The 20,706-nt window shown below is 42.1% G+C and overlaps 1 protein-coding gene across 3 annotated transcripts in view; it reads right to left on the bottom strand.

The window, feature by feature from the left end:
- The window catches only part of GIT1 (GIT ArfGAP 1), a 95,034-nt gene that overhangs the window by 10,818 nt on the left and 63,510 nt on the right, over nt 1-20,706 (bottom strand). For all 3 annotated transcript variants that reach the window (XM_075263759.1, XM_075263761.1, XM_075263760.1), the window contains 6 exons: nt 16,769-16,817; nt 16,401-16,473; nt 5,817-5,914; nt 5,606-5,717; nt 3,205-3,332; nt 2,044-2,196 (listed from right to left, as the gene is read on the bottom strand). In XM_075263759.1, the coding sequence (XP_075119860.1) occupies nt 2,044-2,196; nt 3,205-3,332; nt 5,606-5,717; nt 5,817-5,914; nt 16,401-16,473; nt 16,769-16,817 (613 nt within the window). The remainder of the gene's footprint in view (nt 1-2,043; nt 2,197-3,204; nt 3,333-5,605; nt 5,718-5,816; nt 5,915-16,400; nt 16,474-16,768; nt 16,818-20,706) is intronic.

Below are 20,706 nucleotides of genomic sequence, written 5' to 3'. Positions count from 1 at the left end.
ACCCCAGGGACCACCAGTACATCATTTCAAGAGCCTGAAACGTTCATGTGAGCGTTACCACCTCTACAGTACTTACCAAGCACTGCACTATAATTTGTGCCATGGCTGTGCTTGGTATCGCAGCTCAGCCCATTCACTACAATGAGACAGAAGTCTGATCAGGTCATGCAACCAATGAACGCCATGCCATATGGAACCGCTGCCGATTCAATCAGCTGATGTGCGGGCCCACGGATCTTCAACTGATGACCTACAGTGTTGGCCAAAAGTATTGGCACCCCTGCAATTCTATCAGATAATACTCATGTTCTTCCAGAAAATGATTGCAAGCACAAACTCTTTGGTATTAATATCTTTATTTATTTTGCTTGCAATGAAAAAACAAAAAAAGAGAATGAAAAAAAAAGTCAAATCATTGATAATTTTACACAAAACTCCAAAATGGGCTGGACAAAAGTATTGGCACCCTCAGCCTAATACTTGGCAGCACAACCTTTAGACAAAATAACTGCGCACAACCACTTCCACAACCACTCCAATGAGTTTCTTACAAGGCTCTGCTGGAATTTTAGACCATTCTTCTTTGGCAAACTGCTGCAGGTCCCTGAGATGTGAAGGGGGCCTTCTCCAAACTGCCATCAAGAGATCTCTCCCCCACAGGTGTTCTATGGGATTCAGGTCTGGACTTATTGCTGGTCGATTTAGAAGTCTCCAGTGCTTTCTCTCAAACCATTTTCTAGTGCTGACCTGAAGTGTGTTTTGGGTCATTGTCCTGCTGGAAGACCCATGACCTCTGAGGGAGACCCAGCTTTCTCACACTGGGCCCTACATTATGCTGCAAAATTTGTTGGTAGTCTTCAGACTTAATAATGCCATGCACATGGTCAAGCAGTCCAGTGCCAGAGGCAGCAAAGCAACCCCAAAACATCAGGGAACCTCCGCCATGTCTGACTGTAGGGACCGTGTTCTTTTCTTTGAAGGCCTCTTTTTTTCTTCCTGTAAACTCTATGTTGATGCCTTTTCCCAAAAAGCTCTACTTTTGTCTCATCTGACCAGAGAACATTCTTCCAAAACGTTTTTGGCTTTCTCAGGTAAGTTTTGGCAAACTCCAGCCTGGCTTTTTTATGTCTCTGGGTAAGAAGTGGGGTCTTCCCGGGTATTCTACCATACAATCCCTTTTCATTCAGACGCCGACGGATAGTACGGGTTGACACTGTTGTACCCTCAGACTGCAGGGTAGCTTGAACTTGTTTGGATGTTAGTCGAGGTTCTTTATCCACCATCCGCACAATCTTGCGTTGAAATCTCTCGTCAACTTTTCTTTTCCCTCCACATCTAGGGAGGTTAGCCACAGTGCCATGGGTTTTAAACTTCTTGATGACACTGCGCACGGTAGACACAGGAACATTCAGGTCTTTGGAGATGGACTTGTAGCCTTGAGATTGCTCATGCTTCCTCACAAATTTGCTTCTCAAGTCCTCAGACAGTTCTTTGGTCTTCTTTCTTTTCTCCATGCTCAATGTGGTACACACAAGGACACAGGACAGAGGCTGAGTCAACTTTAATCCGTTTCAACTGGCTGCAAGTGTGATTTAGTTATTGCCACCACCTGTTAGGTGCCTCAGGTAAGTAACAGGTGCTGTTAATTACACAAATTAGAGAAGCATCACATGATTTTTTAAACAGTGCCAATACATTTGTCCACCCCCTTTTTCATGCTTGGTGTGGAATTATATCCAATTTGGCTTTTTGACTTTTTGTGGTTTTCCATTGAAGACAAATTAAATGAAGATAATAATACCAAAGAATTTGTGATTGCAATCATTTTCTGGAAGAAAATGAGTATTATATGACAGAATTGCAGGGGTGCCAATACTTTTGGCCAACACTGTATCCTAAGGATAGGTCATGAATTAAATAGTCTCAGAAAACCCCTTTAAGAAGCCAGAGATAAGTCAATGGCCCTAATTGGTCTCAGGGTGCACAATTATACAAAACCACTGCCGCCTGTAGTGAGTTCAGTCAGTGTGATCGTGTACTCACCTCTCTCTGAAGTCGCCGCAACTCCTCACTTAGATTGTTATTGACTTTCATCAATTGTTGAACTTTGGCATCAGACGTTGCAAGAGCCTTTTTCACTTCCAGGTACTCCTGCAAGGTAATGGGACCATCTGACAGGTCGGAGGAGTCCATACTCTATACATAACGTAAAATTGTAGCACGTAACCATTACTTATTGCTTAGGATACTTTTTTTTATATACATGCATCAGAATAGTCAAGCAGTGCACAAAATAGGTTCTCCTACAAGCTAAAGAAATGTCCATACACAATACAAAATGGAAGAAGCTGGATGATTTCAACCAAAATGAACGTAAAATTTAGCACTGAATAATTGTACTAGCCAACAGATGAAACACAAACATCTGGTAAGAAGTTGGCCAGGTATGAAATTTTCATCTGATGGTTGGATGAAAGAGCTTTCCATTCTTCTGAAAGATCTTTCTATCCATAAATGAGCTTTCCTTGTAAAAAATATTACCAGAAAGATCACGTATCCTTCTCCCAATGCCACTGGAGCATGCTGCATTAGCCGATCGGTGTGGGTCTGGGAATCGGACCCACACGATCAGATATTGATTACCTATATTGTGGATAAGTTAACAGTATGGAAAACGCTGGGGGTCCAGAAAACCCTTTAAGGCAAAGAATAATTGCTATAATAAAGGAGAAGCAATACTGTATCAGTCTAAAAGTGAATGTGCTCTAATAACTAAGCAGCGGCATCACTAAGACAGTGTATATGTGGCATATAAGTGTATATGACATTGGGCATATAAGCAGCGCCCTCCAACCACCTGTGAATTATTCATCATAGTAACCAGCGGAGATCTACAATAATATTATTCCTTTGATCATGCATTCAGCATTCTTGCAGTGGCTGGGAGCTAGACGAAAAACTCGGCAATGGCGTTTGAGTCCTTCCCACATGTCTGGCTAGTTGATAAAATGTGCCTGTTTTGCTGGGACCATTCCAGACAGGATATATGACTAAGGCAAGCAATGAACAAAGCCATAACAATGCATGCACAGAACACAACACTTGTCTGGGATATACAGGAGCTCATGCAGTGTAATCCACCCCAGCTGTACTGTGGTGTCCGAACATGCTGTGCGATGCGGGGCGTTCTCCTGACCCACTCACCCTGGCTCGATTGTTCCGGGAGTTTCTGAGCAGTTCTTGGTCGGTGTCTTCATCAGAAGCTACACTGTCATAGTCGTGCTGGTCATCACAGTCATTGGCATTGTTCCTCAGAGTATAGTCAAGGTTGTCTGCAGAAAGAGCGGAGAAAAATCATTATTGTTAAAAAGTGTTTTAAAACAGAAATATTTTCTACAATTTATATAATAAAAAAATATATATACGTAAAGCCCCTGCAGATTGGGAGGTGGTTATACTATATGGATACGTTCACACAGCAAAAATACACACTGAGAAATTATTTGCATTTAATTTTCACAGACACCGAAAACTCATCTGAAACAGAATGCAAAAAAGCAGTGTGAACTTTAGCACTATGACATGTTAAAGAGCGTTTCCATGAGTTAAAAGCGTCTGTCATGAAAACCCAGCATATCCACATACATGGGACCACCACAGATCAGATGATTGAAATTGCATTGTTTTTAGGGTGAGTGGCACTTCCGCTTCACAAGCCAATCATGCTCATGTGGCCTTTTTGCAGCTTACTTCTATTCTAGTTATACCAGGCACAGCCACTATACAATGTACAACCAATGCAGTCTTTTCAAAGAGCTGATCAGTACGGGTACCAATTATTGAACCTCCACCAATCTCATATCGATCATCTATCTTAAGGCAGGTCTAGAGTATGATATTCCTGGAAAACCCGTTTAAGGGCCATATAATATCAGAACACCAGATTTTCCACTCTAAAGCTATGGCTGCACAGCGATTTGGCTGGAACAAACATTGTAGATCACACACCTTGCACTGCAAATAATAGAAATGAATGTGCGATCTGCATGTGTCTGTAACCACAGCACATCACGTTGCTGGAGACTCAGCAGGTCTGGATCTACGACAACTGCAATGTCACAGGTAACTTGCAAGTCAGGCTACGTTCACATTTGTGTTGGACACTTCATAGCAGTAAAAGTTGAAAGTTGACGCTGCAAGTCCGACTTATAGTCAATGGGATCCATCATGCATCACTGATGTTGGCTATTATAGTGATCCATGTGTTCATTATTGTAGTCCACTGATGGACCAGAACAACGGACATGTGAACATGGCATCAGAAAATAATATTTACTTTCATTAGCTGCAATTCAGACAATCCTTATATGTGTGATAAGTGTTGCAGCGAAGTCTGTGAGTTGCCCTAACCTATAGGAATAACTAAAATGTAGTTACCTGTCACTTCTAGGGTCTTAAGCATTAATGTAAAATCACAATTGTAGGCGACTTATTAGACACAGCCAGTTCATTTCTCCATAGATATATTTTGCCAAAAGTACATACAGACCTCTGGAAATCTTACTGTCCTCTGAGGAGCGATCCCATCTACACTCCCATCTAAAATGAAGTCATGGGAAACGATACTTCATAATAGCCAAAAAGAAGACTGGCACACGAGCACCTAAACCTTCTTGGGAAGCTCTTCAATATGGTATCCTTAAGAGGTGCTGGTGAAGTGCCCATACTGCTTACTGCAGACATCATGGCCTACTATATATATATGATATAGAAGCAAACTGTTCCTGGGCTAGTAACAAAAGACAGTCATATTGCTCTAAACCTGGTGTAATGCTAGAATATCAATGGTACTACAGGTACACAATAGTATCTGCAGCTGCCAGGGGTGACAGAAGCACATGTGGGGTCGGAGAGCCCTAAGTAGCCTCTGGATGGAGATACAGAAGTGACTGGTCAGATACGAAATGACTTACTCTAGGTTCATCCCTATGTTTGGGGACCCGAAAAACAGAAACCCAATCGACTTAAAAAGTGGTTACCTGCAGTTCACATAGACTATAATGGGGTCTGTGGGTACCCCCCCCCCCACCCAGTAACTACTAGAATAAGGGTCTAGGGTTTGAATGAGTGGCGGGTTGAGCATTTACCCTGCGACTCTATTCAATATCTATGGGGATAACAGAAATAGCAGTGCGCCATACTTCCATGTCCGGGCTTATTTTTTTTGTATGGCCTATCACAATAGGCCATAAATATCTGATTGATAGGGGGGCAGACACCCGCACCAATCATCTGTATGAAGCCGCTTCTAGCATTCATCCTGTAAACAATATGGGGCCGGAAGCAGCAAACCGAGTTTTCTAGCGGCTCGACGCCTATTGCTGGTTCGCTATACAGGTGATGGAGCTTTAAGCTTCTGGCCATGTATTGTTCACAGGACGGGCACTGGAAGCAGCTCTGTCCAGCTGATCAGTCTGTAGTTGGTGGGGCCCTTGCAGTTGTACATTTATTATCTATCCTGTGGACAATTGTGGGAAACCACCTTAATGTAATCCAATTACCATATTTTTTCCCCAAAAGGATGATTTCTAATGGCAGCCATTACCTGTGGGAATTATAGAGGTTTTGCCTTGTTGTCTTCTCTTGGCTTCACTTAGTATATCAATGATCAAAGTGGCAAACTCGCGGGCATTGAAACGTGCCAGTTTCTGGCGCCCCTATAGGAACAATGACAAGAGTGTTAAGGGGTACCTTACCTTACATACAGAAGGGATCGATAGAAGAAGGCGGCAAAAATGAAGACACAGGAGATGTACCTGATTCCTCGTAGCAGAATATTCAGGGTTAACTGGCAGGAATGGAACGGCGCTGCGCTCGGTGACCAGCGTGCTGTGATTCTGGGTTGTCAGCCAAACTGTTGGAGAGAAGGACAGGATAGGGAGTGAGGAGAGAGAGTAAAACAAGTTTTCTCACCAGACTATACATATGTGTAAAGGGATCAATGTCCCACACCCTGCTGGATGACAGACATACACGGCATAGAATCTGCATTCTTCTTTAACTCTGTAAGTTTGGTACATCACTAACTTATACTCTAAGGAACACAATGACGCAAAACCCAGAATATTACAAGTTGTATATTACACGTTGCAAATATTATAAGTTTTCAGCATTGTGGGTCTCAAAGAGAAGATGCAATAAAAAGAATAAAGCTAGCAGATTGGAAAGCAAATACTAAGAACAAGGCTCAGGCCTGAGCTACTGTATTAATATTATTGGGTTCCAACAAGCAGCAGTTTGTGATGGGCCTGACCCCCAATGTATCACAGGGTCAACTATTTATCTGAAGAAACGTTAGAAATCTTTAGGATACAACCCCTTTAATACATACCAAGAAACACATGACCTGGCAGGGTTACATTAACATCAAGATTTTACATCAAGATTTTTACAAATGCAAAAAATGGAAGCAAACAGATAGTCACCCGTTTACATAGAGAGGTCAATGTATTATAAAAACATTAAAAATTATTTATTTATGTCCATTTTGTGTGTGTCCAAAATAAAAGGACAGACATGGACAAGGGTTGCCCAATTTGGACCAAACCTTTAACAGTGTAAAGGCACATAGACTGTTCACTGATGGGGGGGAAAGGGGGGCAAAACCATAACCTTACACATCTCCAAGTCTGCATCTTCCTCCTAGTTGCTTACTTTGCCAAAAATGGCAGAAATCACAGGTACAATTAGGTGAAAGGTGTACATAGGAAGGGTGCTGTAAGAAATCCCCTAGGCACAAATTTATGGACAGAAAAAAAGCTATTTTTACCAGCTATACTCATTTAAAGGGACATGTGCTTATTGTGGAACATATTTTATTGCCCTATCGACCTCAGTGGACAAAAAAAGCAATACAATGTTAGAAAGCAAGAGATAGGTAGGGGCAATACTTCAGCTTGTAAAATAACAGCATGCCCCTTTGGTGTATGGTGAAAATCGGAAAATGTAATATATAAACTTGCGCACATGGGATGCTGAAACCCACAGACAATGCCTGGAAAATGTTCCCTAATCTAGTGCAGCTTACCACAATGTAATCTTATAACTTTGCATTCTGCAATTCCTCTGTTACTCTTACAGAAAAGTATAATAAATTGCTAAGAAAGTGGAGTATACACAGGTATGATAGGGCCCCCACAACCATTCCCCACTCTGGATCACAGGTAATAAATCACTCCCACAATCAGTCCAGTGCTGCTGTGATGTTTTGTTTGCAAGCTCGCTACTCCTCCCTGTAAAGCAGTTCAGCAAACAAACAAAACATTACAGCTGAGGTCAATGACCTGAAAACAAATCCGATAAATAGTACTGAATTTAAATAGGATATATTAGGAAGTGTTTTGTATTGATGCGTCCTGTTATTTGGCCCATATTTCTTTTTAGAAACCAGAGAACTCCTTTAATACAGCTATGTATACTCAATTGAAGTTGTAAAAATCTCCTTACACTGCGCTCTCCTAGAGGTGGCTGCAAGAAAATGTAGTGTACTAATGTCAGGAAGCAGGAGAAGAAGATCAGTCCGGGCCCCAAAGCAGCTGTGTGGTCTGCCCACATGGCAGGTATAGCGCTGAACTAGGTTTTACCATCCCCCTTGTCAATAGGGTGCCCCCTACAGTAAGACATGATCAATGCTGACACGTTCACACTGTTCATACACCTTACTACCAAAGAGAATTGTGACACCCAGTCAATGTATACATACATTACCAAGAGGAATAACAGAGGAATGGAAGCATGCCGCATTTTAAGAAAGATGCTGCAAAACTGTTATTTCACTATCATCATATACTAAAACAGATATGTTAGGAGAGATAGTATCTCCTTCTTAGCATCCCTCATCCATCACACTGCAGACTACAGATAGGATCAGCACAGGTTAACCCTCTCATACACCTGACATACTTTAGACATGGATCCCCTCTCACTAGTTGAATAATTAGATTTTTAGAGCAAAAGCATAGAAGAATTATGGCAGGCACACTGCATGCGCAATACGTTAATGGCTGGCATAAGGACAGCACTCTAGGTGGGCGAGATCCAGAAGAAACTATTGGGACGTGTCCAAAAGCAACAACTAGCTCTTCTATTAGATGGAAGTAAGAGCGAGACACCTGTGCTTGCAGCGTACGGGGTGTGCGGAGTCAGCACTAGTTTGTTTCTCTGGGCACCCGCTCTGTAATTACTCGGCTCCCATTAACCTCACTTTTGTTTTCCCAGCTGCTGTCAGGAGGCGAGAAAACAAAAGCATATTCATATATCCTCACTCCGCTGCGCCCTGCCATCCCAGGAAACCGAATTCTCCAACAGCGCGCAGGCCAGAGAGGATTACTGGGTGTGTGCGCACATGCTACGGCTTGTACACGACCTCCCTATGGTCAGTGCATGGAATCTGCCAGGCTGTCATCCCTATAAAAGCAGCACTGACAGCTCCATCAGACACACACTGGATATAGCACAGGCGGAGTCACTGCTGGAATACCGAAAGCGAGCGCCGCTTAGGATGATAGGACAACAGACAAAGATGGAGCTACACACAAATATTCCATTTCTTGGACTTATTTTTTCCCATTCAGATATATGGGATTTTTATACTACTATATGGTGTGTGTGTGGGGGGGGGGGGGGGGGGAGTGATACTACATTAAGGCCGTGTTCACATCTGCATTGGAGTTTCTGCAGTGTGTGCTGAAAATCGACAGACGAAAAAGTGCTGCTACTTTTTCATCCGCTGGTTTCAGATCAAAAAATGGACACCTGATGGATCCCATTAAAGTCAATGTGGGTGTCCACTATTTAAGTGGTATGTAATCTGTGGGTCCTGTACAGATCAGCTGTTCCAGCAACGTTTGGGTACTGGAAGCTACTAGTGGACGGGCATCATCTCTGCATTTGCTGAGTCTACTCCAACAGCTGATGTGTGTGGGGTCCTGGTTTCATCCTTTGGATAGGTCATCAATATGGAAAATTGATTTGGGGAAGGAAAAACCCTTTAAATTTTCCTCAGAATTAAAGGTCATGGTCACAGCAGAGCCATGTGCATAGGGCCTGTACAGTGAGAATCCCATCCTAATTAAAGTGTGTCACCATAACCGAGCCCTACAGATAGATAGGTTAAGGTCACTCTGATGAATCGCTGCCTCCAGGGCCAAGATATGAGCACTTTGGAGCAACGAGGGTCTTGCCATTGCTCCAAACAGCTAAGCAACAACACTCACATTTCTCCACTGAGCTCATTTGCATATTGACAAAACAGTGATATATCAGAAATATGGCCAACCATTGGTAAGGGGCAAAATACAGTTTGATTCAGATGACTGCAACCTATTTATCTGCTGGGTTGGGTTTAGATGTCAGGCTGTAATGACAGACTCTCTTTAGAGAGGTTGCCTATGATATGGAGCAATGTTGGCAGTCACCAATGCCTCAGTCTCAAACAATGACTGCTTAGTCGAAAGGCCTTATGGTCACATGACCGCTCAGACCAATAAGTGTCCCCCATGGGTGGCTCCATATCCTAGACAACCCCTTTAAGTTCAGCTTTAGGCTATGTTGACATCTGCTTTGTGGTGTCCATTGCTCTGTTCCCTTAGAGAACCAGAACAATGGATAGGCGGACTGCTAAAACTGTGAACATATACGAGCCCAATGGTCTCCGCTGTCTGTAATGGGATCTGTCAGGCATCCATTCTTTTTAACTGAAATAGCCGGAAGGATAAGTCGAACTTGTAGAACTTTTTGGTCTGGCGAGTTTCAACTAAAGAAGACTCTGACGAAGATGTGAGAGTAATAATTGTAGTAGTATTCCCATGGCATACATTTCTGTCACGTAGATAGGATGTGTTATAAATGTTTGAGAGAATCTTTACCTAAAGGGGTCATCTTAATTAGAATTTTTTTTATAAACCAAACACACTGCCCCACCTTTTGTTAGGCTATGTTTGGTACTGCACGGAGTGGAACGCAATATCAGAAGCAGGCCAAGGACAGGAGTGATGCTGTTTTTGGTAAAGAACACATGCTTGTTTCTAATTTCAGACAACTCCATTTAATGCACTGTTAGGTGACCCCAGTTCACATCCCTGTAGCCACATTAGCCTGGAGAACAATGTCATAGGCACAGGAAAGTAAAGTGTGTGGTAGTTACTGGTCATTGTCAGATTTCCTGGCTACTAGTCCTTACAATCAGAAGAAAGCCACGGCCTCACTACATTTGCTATAATGTCCACGCTTCCTCTGAGACAAATATAGATGATAAGAAAACATTCCCTGCGTTGTTCTCTCATGCCGTGTTACCGGACTATAATAAGGCAGGTATTAGGTGCAACATCTACCCACACAAGTCTGGGCCAGGGGCTAAACAAGAACTTATACCCAGGGGAGTGCTTGTTCCCCTATCACTGGTATCCGATATGTCATACAATTGGAATAAAGAGCCTGTTAAAGGGGCTGTCCATTCACAATAACCACTGCTAACATGCCCACTTGGGGGTCATATGGACATAATTTAGGGGAGTGTTGGCTCAAGACTCCTCTCTCTGTATGCCAATACAAAAGCGTCTGTAATGCGTGCCACGTAGAACTATTGTGCAAAACATGCATATATGGTTCCCAGGGTATCAGGCATAACAACTACTATGGGCCCCCCAAAACTAAGGGGGCCATTTACACTCAGATATAGGTGTAGTTAGTGATGCTTATGCATAATGGCAGGTGATGTAGAAATTGTATGAAGCCTCGTCCTAATAGAACCCCATGTTAATCCCCACTATGTAGCTCATTCCTATGTAGCATTTTTCAGGATACCAGTGGTATCACATCTAGTAATGTAGATGCACCATATCTGCATTATCCCTCTACTGTGTGTGACATCACTGCTCGTGTCATTCCTCCAATGGTATGTCATCAAGTAAATGTTCTAGGTATTGTGACATCACTGTGTGCAATATCCAACTACTATAACATCACTGTGTGCATTATTCCTACTGCTATGACCAGGGGTGTAACTCTTTGGCCCCAGTACAAGGTCTGTAATGGGACCCCTATACAACTTATGTCATTTAAAATACTGGCTCATTTTATGTGGCATAGGGACCTGTGTGTCATGGGGTCCTGTAGCAACTGCTACCTCTCTCTGAGCCACCTATAACTATGCCTCTATGACATTACTCTGTGCATTATCCTATTACTGTCACATCTCTGTACTGGGAGATCACTGTGCCCTGATCTTGCTTCTGAAGTTGCTTATGGTAGAGTAGGTTCCACCACGTGGGCAGCAGATATATAGTTTTATGGGAGGAGACCCAGGATAAATTGTCATTCATTCATTTATACCTCTGCTCAATTGGACCTAGGAGTCCAGTGCGCGGTCCTACTCAGTGACTGCCAGCTATTTGTATACACACTCATACAGGGAGGGCTGCCAATAGGACCGCCCACCGGACTCCTAAACACAGGATGAGCAGAGATGTAAATGAATAAATGACAAGTTATACTGGATGTCATATATATTATATATATATATATATATATATATATATATATATATATATATATATATATATATTTATATACATACACCCAGCTCCTCCTGCTGTGTAACATGATGCACTGCTTTTTGCAATGTGACAGGTTTGCTTTATGTGAATAAGAGAACATCTTGCAACAATAAATACTTCATGGCTCATTGTATTAACACAGCACAAGGCAAAACACCGGGATTTACAGTGTCTTAGTGTTCTCATATGGCAAACAAGCCCTTAGTAGGTAACGCAGACAGAAGGAGGAGAAGCTCAATCTGCTGCGCCACATTGCACAACATCTGCAGCGCTCATGGGGAAGAGCCATATTTTAAGAGGGAAATAACTACTTCAGTATCCCTCATGTTAATGTATGGCACATCCCTAGCACCGGTGATACATTATATATATCTATATACACCACACCCTAGAAGAACACTTTTTAGTGCAATTTTACAGTTTTACTGCAATATATATATATATATATATATATATATATATATATGTGTATGTGTGTGTGTGTGTGTGTGTGTGTGTGTGTGTGTGTGTGTGTGTGTGTGTGTATACATTCCCATGCACTGTCACACAAGGAATGCAAGAAAACAACATCCCGTCAATGAAATCCAAAAAAACCTATAAATGCAACAACTTCCACTAACACAAACGAAGCGCCCTTCCATTTATACCTTTCTCCGTTTTGCTTCGCAGAGACACTAAACCTAAAATATAGCGTTCATAAGGAAGTTGTTACCAGGAAGCAAAGTAATAAAAATGTATAAAAAGTTTATCAGTAGCCATGTCCTATAAAGTAAAGATTATGGGGAAGTGGACAATAATCCCATTAAAGCCTCTCCTCTGTTTAATGGACTACTTACATAGAGCCTTAGACTGTATCCAGCTGAGAGTAACCACAATGCAGCAAAGGAGACACCATGAGAAGTCAAGAAGGTTATAAATCCAGGGATAGTCCCAAGTGCGGCTGCCAGTTACATAGACCTAAGGATGGCGCGGCAGGGAGGGCTCCTGGTCATCTCAGATCGGGGAGGAGAATTTCGGCAGCCTGACGTGTGGTCCAGTTTCTTCTGTACTGGGGGCGAGCAAGGAGAAGCAACAGAAAAGGCTCTGTCTGCTTGCTTAACATGAAATGGTCTGTTATAGCCTGTGTACGCGGCTGAGAATTGGCAGCTTTATGGAATGTGGGATGGGTCAGGAACTGCTTTATAAAAAAAAACGTATATCAGCCTTTTGGTGAAGAGTTTTCTTTTTTTTTTTTTTTTTTTTTTATTGTAGCTCTTTTGCGGTTTCCACTTTGGTAGAAAATGTACTCGCTGGCAGCAAGGAACCTTAAAGATGACTAGCTCTGGTTAACCCACTACATGCCTAGAGCAACAGACTTGGCTTAAGATTAGATCATTCCCCTTCCCACATATTCTTGGCAATCCTGACATGTGACGTCTCTGTCTGGAGCGAAGAGGATGTGTTGTGTGCTGGGGCAGCCGAGAGACGACGAGAAAAAAAAAAAAAAAGTTTTGTTGACTGAAGTTGTTTATAAGCTCCAAGTAACATACAGAAGCCTAAGTCTGTGTGAGGTTAGTGCAAGGAGCGCCACAAGACGCATCAGTCAATGTCACATACAGGGCCTGACTGGACTTGACAAGTAGTATAACTGCAGGGGAAAGGTGTACGAAGAGGCCAGGTCTTATTACCCACCATTTACTTCAGGGGTATCAGCTGCAGGACCCCATGACCGGCTGTACTCACTGTGGGACCTGCCGCCTGAACAAGGGTTATGGGTGATTATAACAGAAACAGCGCCACGTCTGGACAGGTGGGGCACATCCCTGGTTAAAAAAGTTATGTAGGAAAAAATAAAACCTGTTTATTTTGAGCATTTTAATTACTAGTATACAGTGTTGTGCAAAAGTTTTAGGCAGGTGTGGCAAGTGTTAAATTATTTTATTTGCAAAAATAAAATTATTATGTACCAGGCACCGCACCCCATGTCCATGAACAGGGCACCCCATTAATACTATTACCTGGGAACCTCATATTATGAGACATGCGGATTAATCCAAGGCTCAGATGATATACTCGCTGTCAGGAAGGTGGTAGGGAAACGGCATTGAGGGTTACCACTGTCCTTAGCATGGTCAGTGGACTTAAAAATGCAATTATACAGCTGAGACTCAATGTAACAGTAAAAACCAGCAGGATACACAGTACAGGGGCACAGCGCCACCTCTGTCATGACAGCAGATAACAAGTCATAACTTGAATTTAGTTATAAAACCCCAAAGCCGCAAATGCTGTGTTATGTCTGGATGTCGACTGCTTTTCATACTTCACAACCAAAACAGTGAAATCTGCAATTATACAGAAGCTTCTTATACACGCTGAGCGCCGTGTCACGTATAGTTCATTTTACACATCAATACTTCAGAGATCATTAACCTGAGCAGACAAGTCTTCAGGTTGGCCATATACCAAAACGCTTTATACTCATTATACAAGTGGAAAAGAAATATATCACAAGTAGCCATTAAACTGTCCCCAAGCTGTTAGGAACGGTCACCAATGCGATTTTTTTCTCCCTAGAGCAGCATCTATTAATATTGGCTCACAGATCTCAGTGTGTGCAAAGTATTTATAAAAGTTATTGCATGGGGCTATGAGAAAGTCACATAAAGCAGCTCTCTCTGCCTCTCTACCAGCAGGAAGTCCCAGCACATCTGGAAAAATTGTATGAAATGTGTAGAATTGTTTAAGATGGTCTTAGACGGGTTGCGCCATCTTTAATTGAAATCATTATAGGGTTAAATCTGTTGATAGAGATTAGAAGGGTATTCCTCTCTCACTACGTCCCTAGTATAAGCCATCGGTTTATGATTAGTGGGGGCCTGACTTCTGGGACCCTTACTGATACTGAGAATTAAACGGCGCTAAAATAGTTCCAGTCTGTGACTCTGCAGGTATAACTGGAGACAGCCCCATTCATCTGAATGGACATATGTTATAGTAGGTGCATGGGGGGCGCCACTGTGCAGGTTGAATCAGTGAAGTGGCTGTAGTGGTAAAATCACTTCTGCAGCCCCATCATTCTCAGGAGATGTGTGTGTGTGTGTGTGTGTGTGTGTGTGTGTGTGTGGTCACAGAATTCACACCCTACTGATCATGAAGTGATGACATAAGATGGGAATACTCCATTAATGTCTGAATTAATGGGGAGAGTGGTGCAAGACACTGCTAGACACCTCTGTTGGGAGCTTGCCTTGTACAAGATGGGGTCCTGAAATTCAACATGCCTGAACTTTTTACCCCTTGTCATTATCAGTCAGTGAAGAGTCAGGAAGTTCATAGTTACATAGTTGGCCGATGCCACCAAAATAATCTGGTTTGGCTGACTTTTCTCTGATGTGTACTCTATAGTCCAGAATACAAGTAATAGAGTAAGAAAAATTATAAGGGTATGTTCACATGGTGGAATTTGCATTCCGTGTGTGCACATTCTGCATGGCTAACCGTGACGGGATGCCTATGCGGTGCACCAGCATCCTGTCACGGCATTCTGCTCCAGATTAGGCCCAAATGAACGGGCCTAATCAGGAGGGAGTCTAGCGCCGCTGACACTGTGGCTGAGTCAGTCGCGGAATCCGCAGCAAGAAGGGTCATCTCGCTTCATTTTTCTGCTACTAGCTAGCTGAAAAAAGAAACAAGTGGCTCCCATAGAAGTCAATGGGAGCTGTTTTTGGCAGTGGATTCTGAGGCGGATTCTGCGTCAAAATCCGTTGCCAAAAAACTAGGTGTGAACGAGTCCTTACTGTACAAGAGAACTGCAATGACACCAGTTTTATATACCATGTACACACATATACCTACATTACTTGCATGGGACATGGGGCCAACATTACCACTGGGGTATAGTTCTAGAATATGTACAGTATGCCCTATAGTTCAGTATTTTGTACAATACAACAGTGAAGCCCACACAAGACAATTACATTGGATGCATTGCCATCTGCCTGATCACTTAAGTGTGGGAATATTGGGCAACAGAAGTCCTATACTTTACCCCTTCCCAAACAAACTTACAGCAGGGGTAAAAGTGCTTGAAAGTACTTGTTGTGGATAGAGGAGAAGTGTCTGGTCGCTGGGATTCCAACTGCTGCTCCCCCTTCCCTCCCGCCCCCTTGAGTCCTCATGTGAATAGAGTAGTACTGCCCACACATGACCACCATCTATTCACTTCTATGGGACTGATGAAGATAGACAAGTACCATAGAAGTGGATGGAACAGCAGTCACTCATTTCCACAACGGCTCCATTTACAAACGGGACTCGCAGCAGTATGCTTTCTGAATGAGGGATAACCATTGTTAGTGAAAAGCTTCTTATGCAACATTAAGTTACCAAAAGTAAAAAAACTCCATGTCTGAACCCAAACAAAATGTACGGTGTTGGGAATGTGAGGCCACACCCATTGTGTCCTCCTAATAAACAGTGAAAGAACATCTATGACTGAAAGTCAGGATGAAAGAAAGTAACTTAAAGGGCTTGACTAGGACTATGATAAAGATTACTTACCAAGGAGAGCGCTGTTCATTGTCTAGTGGCTGTGCTTGGTATTGCAGCATTTGAATGGGACTGAGCTATAGTATGGCCATATGACCATAAGTCCTGGACAGCCCCTTTAAGTAATGCTTTCTGTTCTTACAGATTTTCCCTGGTTTTTAGAAGTACCGGGAACTTACAAAGTCATTTAATATAATTGATGAGTGTTCCGAGTACATCAATACACATTGGACACACAATGAAAAAACTCTCTACCTGCATCATTTTCTCTTCGATCTACCTCATCGTAGACATCCATGGCCAGTTCTTCAAAGAGCCGGTTACTGAGCTGTGAATAAACAGAACGGCTGGTTAATCGGGAGGAAATAACAGGGAAAGAGTAAATGTCCATCACAAGAAAGGAGAGAGGATGGAGAAGTGCAGGATAATGACCAAGAAGTCCACCGGAGCGTACACAAAGTGACAGGCCTGTAATTACAATGGACGGGCGCACTATGTGATTAAAGGAGGCCACACAAGTGACACCTAGAAGTGACAAGTTATCCAGGACGGTAGAAATGAGAAAGATAGAGGATCTTCGATACCCAGCGCATGCCCGCCCTGTGCTGGCACACACAACTTACCGCCTGAAGCTTCTTTTTGGCAGCTTTTGCCAGTTCAGACAGGTCCAAACTGTAACAAAAACATACATGGATTGAGAATATGTTACATAAACCCACATACAAAGAGGTCACAGTTTTCACGGCTCTCCTTTGTCTATTAAATATGAATATTAGCATATGTTATAATAGTAAATGATGGTATAAGGTACAAAAGGGTCTCTGCTTCACCTCCTTAAAACCTAATGAAGTGCATCCATCAAATTATTTCCTTATCTAAAAAAAAAACATGCCAAATTTACTGCTGAAAAGGTGTATTCTATATAAGATACACTTTCTATGTATCTATATATTTTATTCCATATAGCTGTAGAGGTTTGCTTTTCCTTGTACAGAATATGCCATAAAGGCCTGACAGATTCATTTCCCACCTCTGGGGCCCGCACTATCTACCCTGACCCTAAGAAGTTGCCGACTAGCTGCTGCATTCGGAAGAAGTATGACTATACAAGTAGCATGTTCACAGCTCTCCCCATTTACTTCTATAGGAGTTAGTCATAGGAGGTTTCATGACTTTCATGGACATAAAAGGAAAAACCCCTTTAAATAATAAAGCCTGGAACAACAAGTAGGGGTCTTCGAAACACATTTTATTAGTTAAATTAGTCTTAATTTCTAGCAACCCTCCTTTCCCTTATTGAAGGCTCTATGATCAGAAAGAGTAAATAGCAGAGAGGGAGGAAGGGGATGAAGCTGCTTATACAGTCTGTATTGAGACTGTATTCTGTGAGAGGGGAAAGGAGCAACTGAGGAAGAGACACATCTGATTCTCTAGGGCATAGTACAGACCCTACATCACACCAAGAGAAGCCTGCACAATAAGGAGATATCCACATGAGCAAATTCCCTCTAGAGTTGTGATGGACAACAAAACAGTTACCCGACTGATCCCATTATAATCAATTGGGGTCCATTAGGATCCTTTTGTTTCCATCATATGGATCTCTCTCCATCAAAATTTCCTTTATTCTGTCTTTATAATGGAGCAGAAAAACTAAAATCCCTACTGAGATGTGAACACAGCCTTAGTAGGTACGGGAAAATAATAAATTAATTTACAGAAACCAGTAGATAAATATTCTTAAATACAAGTTACACCTAACAATCCCAGCTGAACCATGTCTAATATACACTGATTGAAAAGCACATCAGACAATGAATGGGAGCCGGCTGCAAAACCGGAAAAGAAAAGCACCTGTCCTGATTTTTGTAGCCCACACACGGATCTGTGTAATACGCGGTCACATGCATGGGACAACAGAAATTAATGGGTCATTGTGCTATCCGGAAACAGTCGTGTGCAAGGGGCCTATGAGGAAGAATTTCATGACGCATAAATCTGATAAGATGGGCTACACTTTTTAAGGAGAGTAATGTACACATTGTCTTTTACACATATACCAGAATATATCTATTCATTTATTAATAAAGTTTTACAAATTGACTTTCACAGTTCTGCAGCAAGTTATCTGAACACTATGCACTATGTCTAGGTATCAATAAACCTTTTCAATCTTAATTATTTGGGAGTCTACACAGTTGTGACTGCATACTGCCAGACTATCTAAGGAAACACCTCATTGGAACTTATATATTTCCAAGAGGAATAACAGAGGAACGGACTTTTCTCTCCACATTTGGATTTGGGGACGGGATCCCCAAATGTAGAGCGAGTCCTGGTGTAAATCCAGCCTTAGTCATGTTTGGTTCTTATTGATTAGTGTGTTCTTCTGTTTCCACTGTGGAGCAGAACAGGTTAAACACCACACGTGTGAAATCTCCCTTACGACTACGTTCAAAATTATTGCACGCACAGATTTTTAGATCCGCCACTTTCAATTTAAAAACAACAGACCCCATTACAGTCAATAGGGTCCCTCTGTCCACTTGTGTGTTGTTATAGTTCTCAGACGGACCAGAACAACGGACAGTTGACGCTAATATGAACGTAGTGTAAGAAGAGAGGTTACAGAATTGTTATATTATGGGAAATACATATATTTACTAAAACAGGCATGTCAGGAGAAGAGACGGGTCCTAATGTAATAAAGGGAATGGCTGAATCAATAACAATCGCCAATCCATAGAATCGGTGATCAATGTACGATTGCCGGGGGTCTGACTGCTGGAAGTGAATAGAGGTGATCCTTGACCTCTGCCCTTGCTGTAGTAATCACAGACCTATTAGATCTGCTCATATAACATAGGAAATGGCTAAGGTGATCCATTATCACAAGACGTTCCTGTGTATTCTATCATTATCACAAGACGTTCCTGTGTATTCTATATAGAATGGACAGATGGGTTCATATCATCTAGTTCTACTAAATTAAATAAGTTGTATAAAAGTGGAAAAGGGTCTATTATTTCCCTATTCAACACTATTCTAGGCCTAGTCTATTCAAGTGAATGATGCTGCAATACCATGTACGACCTATAGACATGTGTGGCACTGTTTATGGAAAAAGTAGATCCTTTTCCTCTCATACAATATAATGCTTGACATAATGCTTCTATATGGTGTTGATGCCTTGATGGCTACCATGATATTATGTCACATTCACGCATATTATTTCTTGTACATGTGACTAGTGGCAGCGACCACACAAAGTAATCCAAGCTGTCATCCAGATGGACAATTTAGTCACACAAATATAGTCATATTAGTCATTGCTTGGCTCTTGCCTTCAGAAGGGAGGTCCGGCCAAAATCATCATCTGATATGTCAAGTACATGCGAGAAGAAAATGACTTCCAAATTGAGAGGCCTCCTACCCCCTGGAACCACTCAATGTTGGCAATGTTGTGTTATATTTCCAGTAACGCAAATCTCAGAGGATTGAGAGAAACCAGTTTGACCAGTGCTCAGAGTTTGGGAATCCCTAGTGGTCCCAGCTATGGGGCAGACTCTGCTATTTTTGGAAGTCCTGTACAAGTGACAGGAGAGACTTGAAGTCAGGAATGAAGCTCCGTTCTTAAGACAGACCCAGAGGTGTGATCCTCCATTACCAGGGCTGTGGAGTCGATGGGCCAAACCACTGACTCCTTTATAAATGGCGGACAGCCACGGTCAGTCAGAAGCAGTGAAAATTTTCTAATTCATTAAGGAGACAGAGACTTATTTCTATATAAGTAAATATGTAACAATTATACATCGAATATCTATTATATAAAGTAATTCATCATTTTATCTGGAAGTTGGAATCTGCAACTTTTTCCCTGACTACAGCCAAAATGGATACCAACTCGGGCACCACGGTTCTGATATATGACCATAGATGTCAAGGTAGGAGCGCCCCTTTAAGGGCAAATCTACACAGATGTATTTTTGTACAGTGTCTGCAGTACATGGACCCACAGTAGTGTATGGTGCAAGTTACACAACCATCTTTTTACTATTTCAGTCTGTACTGTGAAAGACATGGACTTGGAGACTTAGTCAACAATGACCTTCAAGTCTATTGCCTCTGTGGTTATACAGACCACCACAAAGATGAAAAATCATCCACTTACTGCAGATAGAACAATTTTCCTTGTGTTCATATGAACCTAACCTATGTCTTTCAATGTGCTGTGTATCTAATAGCAAATTCATACAACGGAACAAGTTCTCAGTGCAATGTTTGCATGGTCCTAGGGATTCCATTTTTGGCCACATGAGGGCGGTCATGTATAGTAATATTTTGCCAGGGCTCAGGACCGTCCTAGACAGACAATACAAGTGACTGGAAAATGATAACAGTCCCACATTTCATACATGGACCTTTGCATGGTGTTACTTCTCTTTAGTTTCACAGATACAATATATTATTAGATTTATTAGTACATTTTAGTCTCTTAAGTCATCACAGAATTGCAGGGACTGTGAGAAGAAGAACAAGCCATGTTAGGAATCTCTTTGCA

Source organism: Leptodactylus fuscus, chromosome 2, assembly GCF_031893055.1.
Source record: "Leptodactylus fuscus isolate aLepFus1 chromosome 2, aLepFus1.hap2, whole genome shotgun sequence".
Taxonomy (NCBI): domain Eukaryota; kingdom Metazoa; phylum Chordata; class Amphibia; order Anura; family Leptodactylidae; genus Leptodactylus; species Leptodactylus fuscus.
This window is presented reverse-complemented; position numbering and strand designations above follow the sequence as displayed.